This window comes from Struthio camelus, chromosome 14 (assembly GCF_040807025.1).
Source record: "Struthio camelus isolate bStrCam1 chromosome 14, bStrCam1.hap1, whole genome shotgun sequence".
Lineage (NCBI taxonomy): Eukaryota > Metazoa > Chordata > Aves > Struthioniformes > Struthionidae > Struthio > Struthio camelus.
In genome coordinates, this window is record NC_090955.1 from 12,514,924 (window position 1) to 12,531,081 (window position 16,158).

The 16,158-nt window shown below is 44.6% G+C and overlaps 1 protein-coding gene across 2 annotated transcripts; it reads right to left on the bottom strand.

The window, feature by feature from the left end:
* Positions 1 to 5,447: 5,447 nt before the first annotated feature.
* On the bottom strand, positions 5,448 to 14,918 carry THOC7 (THO complex subunit 7). Of its 2 annotated transcripts, XM_068960313.1 has the most exons (8): positions 14,730 to 14,918; positions 13,968 to 14,085; positions 13,075 to 13,202; positions 12,659 to 12,745; positions 10,834 to 10,891; positions 7,467 to 7,533; positions 7,273 to 7,342; positions 5,448 to 5,856 (listed from the first exon to the last, which is right to left on the bottom strand). In XM_068960313.1, exons 1-8 carry the CDS (start codon positions 14,746 to 14,748, stop codon positions 5,789 to 5,791), a joined length of 615 nt encoding a protein of 204 aa, XP_068816414.1. In that variant the 5' UTR covers positions 14,749 to 14,918; the 3' UTR covers positions 5,448 to 5,788. The 2 variants fall into 2 exon arrangements, with proteins under 2 accessions (XP_068816414.1, XP_068816415.1); XM_068960314.1 differs by lacking the exons at positions 5,448 to 5,856; positions 7,273 to 7,342; positions 7,467 to 7,533 and adding exons at positions 7,574 to 7,822; positions 8,603 to 8,661 and having other exon boundaries at positions 14,730 to 14,905.
* Between the last annotated feature and the right edge of the window lie 1,240 nt (positions 14,919 to 16,158).

The window sequence follows — 16,158 nt, forward strand, 5'->3', positions numbered from 1 at the left end:
GGAGATAAACTATCACTTTAAAAATCTCTCAATGGTGACTTTTTCATTAAGAGCAAATTGACAAAGCATAAAAGGGTTGTTTAGCTGTTTTTGGGGTTGGATTTTTTTTGTTGCCTTTAGTATAAGAACAATTTAAAAATTGGCTTGCTACACAGTCTCAGCTGCTATTTTGGGAATTCTCCGGCAATTTAACAATTCCAGCAACTTTTGCCCAGTGGGCTGGAGACAGGGGATCCCATATGCTTGCGTGTCTGTGCATCTGGGCATTGGTCACTGCTGCCATGCTCCCAGGCTCGGCTCCTCCTGCCCTCACGCAGGCTCCGAGGAGCTGGTATTCGGCTGCTCTTCACCATCAGTAAAAAAAAAAAATTATTTATTGTTTATATTGTGCTCAGGTCATGCTTGAGGTCATAACACAGAGCAAAGGTTTTAGCAATGCACCTTTTGTTCCCTCACACTGTTTTATGTGTTTGGGCATTTTAGGTGAGGCTTTGAAAACTTGGGTATTTTAGGTGAGGGGGGAAAAAAAGTGCTCTGAGTGTGCAGGAAGGTATTTGTGTGGTTTTTACAACTGCAAACGCCAGTGGGACCATTCACGCATGGAAAACTTGAGACCTAAAGAAGGGACTATAGTTTAAAATGGATTTGCAAAGTTGGGAACTAACAGAGATATAAATATTAACGATCTTAACTCCTCCTGTCCCTCGCTCATGTTTTGAGTCAAAACAGACGCTTGCTCTGTTTGCTCTCCTTAAGGGAAGGTAAAGAAACAAAGTGTTGCAGGAACTCCTCGGACTATAGCGTTACGAGGGTGGGAAACTGGGAGGAAGATGTCGCTTCTAAGAGATGGGACTGAGCGTTCGGCGTAATCCGCCTCCTGCGGGAGGAGAGGGTCGGCCTGGGCTGCGGGCTGTCGCCGGCAAGGCTGGCGTCTGCTGCCACCTGCCGCTGCCGCGGTCCCCCGTGCGCGTCCGGCGCCGCACCGGCAGCCCGGGGCCCTGAGCAGGGGCAGACCTGCGGCATCTGGACAGAGCTTTGGACCTTAATACCGGGAGAAGTGAGTGAAAAGCAGGTAGCCCAGAGGAGCAGCCGGTTTGCGCGACGCGAGTGGCGAGCCACGCGCAGGCTGCGCTGTCCTGCGAGTACGGACAGAGCCGAGGGGGCGGCGATTCAGCGCCGACCTTCCTCGCTTCCCGGCTGACTTCTGCTCTCCTCTTGAAGCCTTGCCCTCTGGCTGCTTCGTTGTTTGGGAGGAGGGGGGTCTGTGTCTCTGCTGCGAGAAAGTGGTGTGTTTGACATGGAGGGAATGGGAAAAGGTGTATTAAGTAACAGGCTGGAGTCTTTGGAATTGATTTTGTGCCGGTGGAAATTAGGAAATTGGGAATTAATTTTATACTGATTGGGCAGAAAACGAATGCTCCCTCACTCCTCCTTCCTCTCCCCTTCTTGAGGCTACTCTTGCCTGCGCAGCGATGAATCACTTCGGGGATGAGTTTCAGAGGCTGGCGGTAAAACCGTGGGGCCTGACCCTTGGCTGGTGCAAGTCAGCGATGCCACCTTGCGAGCAGCTTGAGCTCGCCAGCCCCTGGCACCTGCAGTAACTTATATAATCTTAACACGTGGCCCCACACAAAAGCTACATGAAACACAAACTACAGATGTAGAAAAATGAGTTGGCTTCAGATTTCCTTTCTCATAGGCTCCTCAGTTAGCCCCAGCTCATACCAGCACAGATTGCCTAATGCAATTAGCTCTCTGCTTCTGGTGAGAACAAATTGAGAGCTCTCAATTGTTGCAAGACAAGCCCTCCGTAAGCTCCTTCTGCACGGGGGTCGAGGGCTCCTCATCCTTCTCTTCAGATGGCTGCTAATCTGGACTAAGACCAGCAGCATACTGTGTCCTTTAATTTAGGATTGCCCACAAAAAGGACATACATTTTTCCGCACAGGGTTCTCGCTGGTGATCCCATCCATTGGGATGTGCTGGGTACGGCAGATAGGGCCACAGCACCAGTCTCATTCCCCAAGTGCCTTTGGGAAGTATCCTAACTGAGCAGCCTGATTTAGAGATGTCAAGCTAGCTACTTACTGTTTGGCTCCTGTTTCATGTTGGCAGGCAGGTGAATGACATAGATCATGGTAAACATCACAGAAAGGTTGTAGGTAGGCAGCATCATGCTCTCCACTCAGGATGTTCGGTGTCGAGCCCGTTTAGGGCTTGTGGTACTGCCACTAGAGCGGGGCAGAAACAGCCTTTTTGGCTTTGGACAGTGCCTAGCAGTGTGTGGGTCCTGGGCTATGAGTGGAGCATCTAGGGGCTACTGCAGCATAGATAATATGAAATGTATTAAAACAGAGTTTTTCTCTGAGTTCTGCTGTTTATGCGTCCTCAGCAGTTCATATACTAGTATAGCCAGTATTTCTCTGATACTCATATTGTATAAAATAATCACTTTTATCTTAGGCTCCCAGAGCCAAACTAACAGTACTTGTCTGTACCTCTTGATTTCTTTCCTTTTAATTCCTCAAAAAGGACAAACATCTGAGACTTGAGAATGGGGGAAAGGATGGTAACATTCAGTTGCGACAGCTGGAAAACTTACACCACAAATATCTAAAATAATCAGTAATTTCTGTCCCACGAATCTTTGGGCTACCGTTTTCCAATGTTCTTTGCCAGCAGCAGCAGTCTTCAAATTACCATGGTTTCAGAGATATCCTATCACTTGGCAATGTGTCACTGTGACCTTCTTTCTCCCTCTTCCCTACGCGGAGCTCGCTAAATCTCTTTAAAAGATTCTGTCAAATGTTTCATTCTCCTTTTACCTCTCTGTTGTTTGGAGAGGACAGAAAAACTAGTCCCAGCATAGAAAATGTCAGCTCACCACTTGAGCATCTCTCATTCTGCTTGAAATTTTACATCCACGTGGCAATGGCATTAAGAGAATCCTTCAGCTCGGAACACACGGGGCAGATCAGAACAATAGGAAAGATGTTATATTTAAATAGCATGGTTGAGATGCTTAGTTTACGTGTGTATGTGTTTTTTGTGTGTGTTCATTTAGAGTCACGCAGGTAAGTAACATCACAGCAGGACAGGTTTGCAGCCAGGGATGAAACAGCCACAATCATCTGTGCTTGAAAATATGACACAAAGAAAACTTCAGCAGATGAATAAAGGGAATGCAAGTATCTATTCTGAGAAGATGTAGGGCAGATGACAACCTGGAATATGTGGCTTCCTAACAGAGCAAGTTAAATCTTGCCAGGCATTAGTTTCTTCTGGGAAAGATCTGAGCCAAACACAGGGGAGCATTGTTTCTCTTCTGGTACAATCAAATCAAATGCACAAATTCACAAATTGCACAAGTGCACAAATGATACAAATTCAAATCTAACACTCAAGAAGTTAGAGAAATAAATACTGAAAAAACAGGAGCAAAGATTTCAAATGTTGCACTGACGCTGCATTTGCAACAAATTGATTTTGTATACTTCTAGTTACTTTCCAAGGCAGTAGGATGACACCACCTTCTTGCTGCCCCATTGCACTAGGGCGAGTTGATTTTCTAGGGTAATAAACTTTTCAGGATTGCATCGCCATAATTCAAACCAGAATATGTTCCTTACTTAGCCATCCTTTTGTACTGCCTCTCTTCTGCACACTTTTTTATTCCATATGCGTGTTCCTTGCGAGATGGACAGACTGACAGATCAGTATGTTTCTGGTCAGGTTCTGTACAGAGCAGTGCAAATTCCTAGGTAAGAAACTTCAATCATCTAAGCAATTTCCCAGGAACTATGTAAAATAACAAATGCAAAAATAGGAGTTTTCTACGCCTCTGCTGTTGAGGCCAGTTTTAGCTGGTAAATTTCACTCACCTCTGTAGCAAAAAAGGACCCAGGCAACCACAGAGAGGGCCTTTCAGCCACGCACGCAAAATCTTAATATGCTTCAAATCTGTCTTGGGACTTTGTCACTTATAATCTTCATAAGTCATACATTCATGAAAGTGACTCCTCCCTGATTTAGCAATAATTTAGCGTTGCTGCTTTAAAAAATATTTTATTGGTCACTGTTGTTAGGAGGGAAAAAAACAGAACAGTAAATACTTCTTGACAGTGTATTTCTCATACGAAATCCTTTTTGTTTGCTTATTCTCCACCCCCCTCCCCCCCAGTTGCAAAATTCAGTAAGTGCACAAGAAAGACTGCATGTCTACACAGGCTCTGTCGGGCAAACCTGAGCCTCCTCTGTGCTCTGAGTTGACCAGCTGTGAACTACAAGATTTTTGACAGCTTATTAGTGCAGGGCTGCACTGTGCTACTGCAGTTGTATGCCTTGTAGTTCAGTTGGCTTGCCTTTAGCAAACTTGGAATGCAAGCAAAACAAGCTCGGATATGTCTGCTCAGCCCAATGCACATAGATCCACAGTCAGGGAGAGTGGAAATTATACAGCATTTAGTCCACAGAAGTCCAAAGCTGCAATCCTGGAAATCCCCCGCAGCTGTCACTCAGTCTAAGGGTGAGGCTCCATTCTATAGAATATTGGGTTTTTTTCTTCAACCGCTTATGCTTATGACTCAGCCTGAATGAGATCCAAAATGTGAGGTTCTTTTACCCAAACCACTGGAGGGTTGATTAACAGGTGTTTTGAGACCATGTCTAACAGGTACTGACATGAATCTACAACTGCCCCTTGTCCCTGCTGCCCACCCCCCCTCCCCGGCCTCACCAAGGCTTAGAGCACACACTAACTTATTGGGAAGGTTGAAACCTGTACGTCCTAGCTCCCAGCAGAGCGCTCAGCAACAGACTGCAGAACGGTCCGAGTGGACCTATTCCAGCCTCTCTATTAATAAACAAAAGTATCTGAGATTTGTTGACCTTATGACTGTATCTCTACTGGTCAGGACTGTCACCATAAAAAAGAAAGGGTTCCACCATCTGTTTCAGGAACTACGATTATTTCATAACAGTCAATTGATGGATACAATCCAGAAACAGATTCTCAACGGTATCACTATTAGATTCCTGATTCTACAAGAATAAAGCTTTTTAAATTGCAGTTTTGAATGTGTAATTTAAAAATGTGACTTTAGATGTGGCTGTACACAATACAGCACAGATCACTGTTTGGAGTTCTCTGCATCATCTTAAGGAAAAAGATAAAGGTAATACAGTATGATTTTTGCTAGTTTAGAGCTCTTGAAAAATATTCATAAAATCTTGTACAGAATTAGACTAGTAAATGTCATAAGTTCTAAAATGACTGGTAGGACAGCCACTTTGAAAACTTTAGTCTCTACTTGGTTCAGTTTTAGGTCACATCTTGACAAGGGTATGGAAGTCGGGACTCGAGGAAAGAAGCACTGATATAACTGCAGCCTCAAGTAAGAAAAGGAGCCCTTGCTAGTACGGCTCAATGCCTACTAAATAACAGGAAAGTGTTTGTAAACACCTTTTATTGACAATGTTTTGCAAACATCTTAGTTTACAAGAACTGTATAGAAGATTCACCCTTTGTAAGCCAAAAACATCTCTTTTGTCACATATTACCAAGTTTGCGGATTAACACAAAGTACCTATCTGCACAGATCTGGAACTGTTTTCCCCTGGAGCACAAGCAAAACAAGTATTTACGTATAAAAATATTAATTAGAATTCCTACACTGGTCAAATTCACAGAAGCAGAGGAAAATTCTATTTTTCAGCTCCTGCTCTTTTACTGTTGGTTTCAACACCAAGTGAAGACACCTGGACAATCTTCAGTAAGCGTAAGGTATATCTACTGTTTGGCCTCCGTTTCCATCTGAGTTTCTTGAGATTCTTCTGCTTCTGAAAGTTTTTCATCATCTAAAAATTGAACATTACTGTTAGGCAAACATATTGAGATTATATTTACAAACTATATTACTGAGTTGTGTTCTACGTAAACATTTTGCATTCATTGCCTTAAATCTGTAATTGAATATCTCATTATACAAAATGTTAAGTTCAAACTAAAGAATCCTAAAAAGTGCAAGGCTGACATCTGTAATAGCTATTACAGGAAAGATGGGGTAAATTCTATTGTATCAGTTCAAGTAAACATCGGAGATTGCTTGAAATGATGCATCTAATATTTGCTTATTGGTGGTCTATTCATCTGAACTTTTACAAATTATAACATGATATCGTAACAGTAACAATAATGCTACGTTTGCAGGTCTCAAAACACTACACAAAAGAACACGGTTATTCTCGCCCTCTTACTATTCAGAAAACTAAGGTACAAAGATGATCAGATTTTCCCAAGGTCATGTAATCAGAGAGTGGTGACCCAGAGGATATAAACCCCGTCTTTCAAACTGAAGCTGTGCCTTCCACTAAACTGTTACTTCCTTCACAAAATTCTGGAAGCTGAAAGGTAAACTACGCATTCTTATGAAAGGGTATTTTAGAGACTTAAGCAAGTATTTAGTAACACTTAATAACAATAACCTTCTGCTAAAGTGCACCTAGGGATTAACAGTTCACTCTGCTTAACAAGGCCTAGAGGGCCTTAGAGGACGAAAGTCTGCTTTTATAGCCATCTTTGTATGTTAATCAGGTCATGCTCGCAGACTATACCAATTATTACGTCTTTGGAAGACAGGGCAAATAGCCAAAAAATAATATTTAAGTCAATGTTATCCATATTAGAGCATGAGAAGTAAGCATTGATTTGAAAGTATTAAGTATTTGTATGATGAAAGATGAGTTTATTGGCTAAATTCCTGAATTTAGCTCTTGTACGTAACAGTTTTAGTCTCTGCTCTACTACAGACTTCCTGTATGAGTAGGTAAGTCATTTTGCTTTTCTATGTTCCACCTTTTCAGTAAAACCTCAAATGATACCACGATGGCAGTGACATGTTCAATACTATTGAAATAGGGATCATATAAATAAGTTTGGAAACTATGCACAAGAACACTTTTCTGTATTGCCTGTAAAAAAGATGAAACTCAAATTGTCATTCATCATCTCCATAATTTAAAGAAGTCTGTTACCTATAGATGAATCTGATGCTAATCAGCAGATGACATGGTACCTAGCTTGTAAAACACAGAATCTGAGCAGACTCAGGCTCTGGACAACTGCTGAAAAAAATACTGCCTATGTAAGAGGTCACCACTCCCTGCACATTGCTACCCTGCTGCTGGAAGCGTCTCTCCTGCCCATCTGCTGGCACAGACAATTCCCTAAACCCTACCCAATTATATATAATAACTGTATATAACATCACTTACTTTCCAGGGTTTGCTGAAGTTCATGGATGGTGCTTAGAAGAACATGAAACTGTTTTCTTCTCAGCTCCAACTGGAACCACAAAACACATATTTTAGGAAACAGAGTGCACATACAGCCAAACAACTCATAGCAGATTCTTCATTAAGTATGTTCCTATTAAATAATTACATAACAATATCTCTGAAAAACCTACCTTATCCTCAACATTTTCTTTAATGTGAGAAAGATGCTGAAGTTCTTTCCCCAAAGCTTCTAGCTGCCTGGAAAGAAATGGTCACAGTATCTGTAAAACTTCTCTGAAGTTTTTGAAAGATAAATTTGAACAAAGTTGAGGAAAAAGAACCATTAAACAAACAGCATAAGTAACAACATTGCAAAGCTATAAAAAGTATAATAAATGAAATGACATTTACGTAAAGCTGATGTTCATGTAAGGTGATAAAAGGTTAAACTATTATGTCATAAACTTATTTCCGGACTTACAGAAAATGAGGCTGCCAAGCTGGAATGCAATTGTATATTGGGCACTGGGTCCATAACAATTCAATCCTGCCACACACACGGTCATTTATTTGATCATACAACGAAAGAAGCAGGTTACATTAAACACCCTTGGCGTTTTCACAAGCTTCGCTACTTTACAGATCTTTTTTATGTTGACAGGAGTAGATTAAATAAAAACATAGCATCAGCATGGAAGAACGTATCTGATAAACCTACGTACCCAGCATACAAACACAATTGTCAGATTTGATCAAATACATAGTCCCATTTTAGCTCTGACAATGGCCAGGCCAGACATGGTAGTGGATGATACATACACTTTACAGTAGGCACATGTGGAATAATCCACATTTCGGGTGAAACTACATGATACAGCTTATACCTCAGCACACAAATGTTTAGTATCGCCTCAAAAATATTTGTTCTCTGCTCTCACTTGGATCTACCACAGTCCACCAAAATCCTTTTTGAGATAAGGCAAAAAGTAACAGGTACCATCACGTAGCTTTCAAAGGAGGATGGAGTACCAATCAGATCTTATACAGATGTGCTCCCACCTCCTGTTGGGCGTGTCTAGTTTTTCTCTAATGCCTACTATAATTTATGCTCGCTGTAATGAGAACAATCTATTCCTTTACAGGTTAGGTGGACTGAGGTTGGCTATCCCTGATTAATTATCAGGTAGAGCCACATAGGGGTCAGCAAGGGAATAAAGGGCTCTTTCTGAAGCACTGAGAGTCTTTGCAACTAGTCTGGGCAGGGAACCACAAAAAGGCTTCCAGCCTTGTGTAAATGGTTGTGAAAAAGTTCTGTTTTAAGTGTTACCTGAAGGTGTTGTCGTTGTCTTTTTTTGAGGCGGTACACTGCTACCTTGAGGGGAATGCCTGAAAGAGGGTTGGGTGTGGCATTAAACCTTCCTACAATGGAAATAGGCTAACCCCTTATAGGCTCGTACAATGATTTCACTAGCATTTCATTTCTAGATTCTGAAAGACTTCTGTTTACCCAGATTAGTCTCAAATCTTGCAGTTTACAACTTGCTGTCGGAAATACGCACGTCTTCTCAGTTTGCTATTTTTCCCAGTAACATCCAAGCTACATTGGAACTGTACTACTTTTACTTTCAGCTCTAGAGACTCTTTGCCTAGCCTTCTCAGTTTGGTAGCTCCTTTTCTAAGATTTAGGGTCATTTCTTCTTGTTCTAACAGCTCTTCTGATGCTGCGGCTAATTACACTGTGGGCTCTGCTCCTTCGTGGTTCAGCTCCTGCCACTTTCTGAATTGGCTCCTGTGCACTACTTGTGACTAAGCTGATAAGAGCTTCCCTTCTTTTGTGCTCTAGGACTAGTTGTTCCAAGAAACAGCCCCTTAGAAGCATAAAAGAAGTATTTCTCTGAACTTTATCCTCTTGTGCCGTATGACCTGCAAAAGCTATAAATGTAACTCTTGCAATAAACCATGACATTTCTCCTGACAAGAAGTCAGGTGTTTCTCTGGTGTTTTTAGTGATTAAGAGTTCCATGAAAAATGTGATCTTGTTCCTGAGGCTTTCTCCATTCTAATTTAAGGGTGGTCTTTCTTGATTCACAGTAGGGGACTTTCTGCAACTTCCCTCAGACTGGAGAGCAGGGAGAGCTTGTAATTAAAGTTTTGGAGGAAAGCTTCATCTAGTGCCTATATTTAGAATATATTCACTTGGAGAGGTCAGTGTAAGCTAATAACTTATGACTCAAGCTCCTTTTAAAAATTTTCCATTCTGTTACTATACCCTATTTCCATATCTGTAAAATGGAGAATCATGCTCTTGCTAAAATTCAGATCTGTTTCTCTGACTGAGCATATGAAGGACTGAGGAAAAAAGGGCATACACTGTAGACATTCTTAGAGTGCGTTAACACACTGCTATTCCTAACTGCAATAGACTCTTCTAAGGAGAGGAGAAAATGAAGTATATGAAAGGACAAAATGCCAAGTGTACCAGACACTCTGCGTTGCCATTTCTAGCTTTGCCCAGGAGACTTATGCTTAGAAGTGTTATGTAAAATCAAAACTGAAAACCCCCAAAATCTAAACAACTTTGCATCTTCTAAAAAATGCATTATTATTTACTTGTTTCCAATCTTAATCAATTGACTTATCTGGAAAAACTAGGCACTTCTGGTAATTCTTTATCATGAAGCTTGAACTGATAAACAGCACATGGTAACTAGTAAAGTAAGAAGTATCCAAGTCGCTCAAGAGTCGACTGTAATAATCAAAGTTGTTGTAATGACTACAAAAGACCACGGAGCATGAAAATACTGCCTCCTTCTGCAATTTCACTGAAAGTGAGCTACAGGATAGACACAAGCTGCATTTAAATGAGAACAGCAATCCTATGCTACATCTTAATCATGTTAAAAGGAACAAAATCATAGGTGCAATGAGTCCTGGAATATTTCTGTGGTTTGATCAAATTCAAATATATTATCTTCCCTGAACCGTCCAAAGTGACCCAAAAGCATAGATAGTGATCCAAATCCAACAAGGGCACAAGCAATACTGTAAATCACATGCAGGACGAGTTGGACAACAGGTAAGTGTAACCTGCGTACCAGGGCAGGCTCAATTGTGGTACACAAGCTAGCAATCAGGCACAAAGGAAGAACAACTGCAAGGAAAACATAAAATAAACTTAAGAGCTTTCTCCTGCTTTCTCACATCCCATCTTATTTGCTTGCATTATATATTTTTCATGACTACAGAATCCCTCACTAGTGCACTTTACAGCACTTTCCCATTATCTCTCTTTTCTGATCAACCTGTCACTAGTAAATTGACATATGACATGCATTTAAGTCATGCAAAGGTATTAACAATGCTTCTGAACCCAAATAGATGGAGATTAATTAAAGCCTAACTGATAAGGAGACAGTTTTAAAATGAAACCCAAATTTTTCTTGCGTCAAAAGAAGTTATATAAAAGTGACAAAAGATCAAACTGAAACCAAGGACATGTCAAATCTGGAGACTTCTAACTTGCTGGCTTATTATAATTTAATGCAATCTCATACTTACTTCAGTGTTTCGTGCCTATCTGGATGGTGCTGTATGACTTTGGCCAATGCATCATATTCTGAAAGGAAAAAAAAATTTTAATACTGTTAGTCTAAATAATTCTGAAAGCGTAGATTCAGGAACCAAAAATCATATAATAATTTTAATTCTTAATCACTTCTTGAAAAATTGTTTAACATTTTCAAATTTGTACATAAATAAAAACAAGCATATATACAAATGGACACATATAAAAATGTAATCTATAATTTATACCATACTATAAAATTTGAATTTGAAAGTAGATGTTCAGTTTTAAAGTAGATGTTCACATCAAAACAGATTTAGAAAAGAAATTCTGATACAATTGCCAGCCATTACCTCCTCACTCAAACGTACCTAGTACTAGTTTTTGGTAAGGTATTGAGTCAGAAAACATGACCTTTAGATAGCTCTGTAATGCTGCACCCTTTCTTTCATGCACGATTCATAAGCATTGGTTTTAGATACAATCTAATATATATGCACAGAAAACAGTGCTGATAAGATGCTATACAGAAAAACATTTAAGATTTTTAGAGAAAAGTATAAGATACTGTATGAGAAACAGTATGATTTTGTAACTGTACCACATGTAAAGAACCACATTATGGTTATATGGGCAACTAATGTAGCCATTTCCTGACAGTACGATTGTACACATACTAACCACTTCACTCAGATGGAAAAATTTGTGCAGCAGGCTGGACAGAACATATCAAAAGCAAAAGCTTTAGGCCTACATCTGCAAAGTGACGTATTCTCCATTCCTGCTAAGGTTCTTTTCGTCTTCAGTTGAGCCCAAAAACGTCCACAAAAGGCTTATTGATCCAACAGTTGTATTTAAAATCTTTTATCTGTTTTACTGAAAAAAAATTTTTTTGTTCTTTTTGCATTTCATTTATAAAATATAAATTTCTGTTCCTCCTCAATTCCTAATCTTTTGATAATACAGCATTACAGGGAAATGCTTTAAGTTTCAACTAAAATGATCAGCACATACTTTTAAGAGATTCCCATCTCTTAAAAATATCTCTCGTAACTGGTTTAGAGGTATTTTATAAGGATACTTATGGTTTTGATGGGTGTGTGACTGGCATGGCCATCTTTGTACATGTGTAGGCCGCATATTTTCTATTAAAAGCTGGAGGAACGTACTCACGCGATTCTCAGCGCTAGGAGTAAGCCTGTTTAATTCTTTTGTCTTGCTGTTATAGTGTGCTTTAGTACTAAAGTCACCTCAATTGTCATATGAGCCTTGCTGGATTTTTCCTTGGCCTGAAAACATCTTCTTGAACTACTGTTTAGGTTTTCCTGTTGCTGCACCTCACTGAGATCTATTGGTTCAATCTTGTCTGCCTCATCAACCAAAAACTTTCAGTAGTTTAACTTTACTTCAGCAGTTTTGAATGAAGATAGTATAATTGAGCATTATGTGCCTTACAGTAACAATTAGGTATTAAATCATTTGAGTTTTAATGTAAGGTTTTCTGAAGAAAGGGTGGGGGGAGTGACCACATTTTCACCCTGAAAGTAGAGTTTCTGAAGTAAGTGTATGAAGAAGAATTCTCCAAAAGCATAAGTTTCCAAAGTGAAATGATGGCAATATACATACACACTGTTCTATTACTGGATAAGGGAATTCACAGAGTGCATGTGAAACCCACCAGAACAAATATAATATTCACAAAACCAGCATTTTCCCTTGTACACTCAGAGATTTGGAAACTATTTTCTAATACAATATATTTTAAAAGGTAACAAAATAAGCAAACTGCTCAGTGAAAATACAGATATTGCTCCTTACCCTGGCGATTTTTTCGAATCCTTTTTGCTTGCAGGATTTGCTTTTTGCATTCAGAAATCTTCTCGTGTGCTGCAGCTATACTATTTTCTTTAATAAAAAGAATACAGAATTATACTGAAATCAAACAATACATGTCAACAAACCAATCTGCTGCACTACAAAAAGGCAAAGAGCCATTTGTGACATGGTGGCTTCTTAGCTCCATCAGCTTCAAAATTACACATACTTCAATGGGTTTAAAAAAAACTTTACTTGCATGTATTTTAGATACTGACAAGATGCTTAGAGCTTTTGTATCAGTGTTATCTTAAAAAAAATAAATCTTTCATCATATTCATATATTAGTTTCACCAGCACTGGCTCAAGCTTCCTCACACTAGAGAAATAGTCCAACAGAAAACAGTAATATCTGTTACCTATATCTTTGTAGATTTTTTCATAATTCTCCATTTCTCGCAGGTTCATATCATACACGAGAAGAGTTTTTCCCATTGAAAATTCACACTGTGATAAAGTACTCAGCATTCGTTGGTACTGGCTGTAACTGAAAGCAGACAAGATAGTTATTCCTAAGCAGCATAAAACAGTCACCTACCTTTATAAAGCAAGAAGCCAAAGCCTGCATGAGTAATTTAAGCAACAGTTAAATAACAGCAATTATTAAACAAATAAAATTCCAAAGACTCAATGTATAATTTTTGAAAGTGCAGTTAGAAACACTGCACCAACTAGTTCTATCACCATGCCCTTAAAGGTGCAAAGTGAGTATTAAAGCTATGGGCAGATTGATCCAGGGATTATAAACTTCCCAACTGGGGCAGGCTCTGCGCTCACCGAGATTAGTATTTTAATACTGTAGCACTCCTCTGTATATACGGCGACTTCCTGGAATTTATATCCAACAGTAGCAGAGACCTCACAATACAATACTACACTGTTGGTCAACTTTTACAACTCTGACCTGTTTTAAAAAGAAAAAAATGCAGCAGAAGACTAACGTTATTGTCCTTACCTAACAGGACAAACGCAGAACTGCCAGCTAAAACATTCAAGTCATGATCCTGTTACAGCACCGGGACTCTTGGGCCCGGATCACGAAGCAGCACTGGCGCTCAGTCATTTCTGAGCCGTCTCCTGCCCTGATGCTCGCTGTTTGTGCTGGGAGCACCGCAGAGCCACACTGACACGCACGGGTGCACATCTTAACAGAAGCGACTCCCCCCTCCACACACCCCCCCAAAACCCCAAGTTTATTCCAATTTCCATTTAAATGTACGCTGTTATTTCCCAAGACTGAAAACAGAAATACCCTTCCTCCTGGGATCCGGAGTTGCACCATTTAATGAAACTCTTCACCAGGAGGTTGATCCGCCTGTCATCACCCGCGCCATCGCCGTCGATGAGGAGCCGCTTACGGATCACTTCGTCTGGGGCGGGAAAAGGGGCCGTTTTTAACCGCCGGGCGGGAGGGCGGCGGGGTCCCGGCAGCCGGGGCCGGGCCTGCCTCCTGCCGCTGAACCAGGGCCGTCCGGGCGCTTTTCATTTACAAAGCGGGTGTTTTTGAGCGGGGGGGGGGGACGGAGCGGGGGCACATGGCGGGACAACGCCGCGGGTGGGCGAGCGCGGAGGGCCCGAGGCCGCCGTGAGGGGCCGGGAGCGGCGAGAGGGGCCGGGGGGCGGCGTGAGGGGCGCCACGATGGAGGGCCCGAGGCCGCCGTGAGGGGCCGGGAGCGGCGAGAGGGGCCGGGGCCGCCGTGAGGGGCCGGGGGGCGGCGTGAGGGGCGCCAGGATGGAGGGCCCGAGGCCGTCGTGAGGGGCCGGGAGCGGCGAGAGGGCCCGAGGCCACCGTGAGGGGCCGGGGGGCGGCGTGAGGGGCCGGGAGCGGCGAGAGGGCCGGGGGGCGGCGAGAGAACGAGGGCCGCGGGCCCGGGGATGGTGGCCGGTGCCGGCAGAGCGGCTCCCGCGCCTGGGGAGCGGCGCGGCGCGGCGGGCCCGGCCCCGGCCGAGGCGGCGCGGGGAGCGGGCCGGGGGACGGCGGGCAGCGGGCGGGCGGGAGGGAGGGAGGTCTCACCGTCGGTCACGGCCCCCATGGCGGCGAGCGGCGGAGCCGGCGGGGCGGCGGCAGCAGCGAGTGAGGTCAGCTTCCCACAATGCAGCCGGCGAGAGCGGCGGCCATGGAGGGGGAGGCGGCGGCGGCGGCGGCTGGGGCCTGAGCCGGCTGGCGGCGGACGCGCGGCCCGGCGGCGGCGGCGGAGGCGGCGGCGGCGGCGGCGGGGAGGGCCGGCGGGCGAGGCTCGCGCCCCGCGCGGAACCGGCCCCCTGGCGAGGGGCGGCCCCGCCAGGTGAGGGGCCGACGGGGGAGGGCAGCGGAGGTCCCCGCGCTCGCAGCCAGGCTCCTCCTCCCCGCCACCGCGCCCCCGGCCCCGCCGCCGCCGCCGCCCCCCGCCCGGCCCGGCCCGCCATGCCCGCGGCACATGCTCGCCCTCGCCCTCGAGGCGGCCCCGGCGGCGGCCACCCTCGCCTCGCCCGGCCTCGCCGCCCCGTCGGCCCCCGGCCCTGCTGCTCTGCTGCTGCCGCCGCTCCCCCGGGCTGGCGGCTCCCGCCCGGCCTCGGCCCCTCGAGGGCGGCGCTGGGCAGGGGGGCAGCCGTCGTGCCCGGCCTTGGACCGTTGAGGGCGTCACTGGGGAGGGGGGCAGCCGCCGTGCCCGGCCTCGGCCCCTCGAGGGCGGCGCTGGGGACGGGGGCAGCCGTCGTGCCCGGCCTTGGACCGTTGAGGGCGTCACTGGGGAGGGGGGCAGCCGCCGTGCCCGGCCTCGGCCCCTCGAGGGCGGCGCTGGGGAGGGGGGCAGCCGTCGTGCCCGGCCTTGGACCGTTGAGGGCGTCACTGGGGAGGGGGGCAGCCGTCGTGCCCGGCCTTGGACCGTTGAGGGCGTCACTGGGGAGGGGGACAGCCGCCGTGCCCGGCCTTGGACCGTTGAGGGCGTCACTGGGCAGGGGGACGGTGGGTATGCCCAGCCTTGGCCTCTCGAGGGTGGCCCTGGAGACAGGGACGGTGGCTGTGCCCGGCCTCGGCCTCTCCAGGGTGGCGTTGGGGAAGGGGACAGCAGGGATGGGGACAGCAACAGCTGGCAGCAGCCTGGTGCTTCCAGCAGAGCGGAGGCAGCATGTGGGGGCTGCGGCTCAGTGCTGGCCCCGTGCCGCGGTGGCTGTCCCACGCTGCGGCCACAGAGGCTAGGCCCTGGCAAAAACGACCGTCCTAATTGCCTTATTGGGGAGTTAGGCTATTAACAGCCCATAGTAGTAAGAGTTATTTCTTCCTTCCCTGAAAAATTAACCAAAACTGGCACTGGAAAAAAGGGATAGGGGTGTCTGGAGAAAAGAGATACTAAGGTGTTATTGGTATCAAGTGTTGAGTTTTAGCTTTTTGAACCGCAGGCTTTGACACCTAGGCAGTGCTGAAGTTGGCAACATTACTGTAACATATGTCATACTATAGTCAT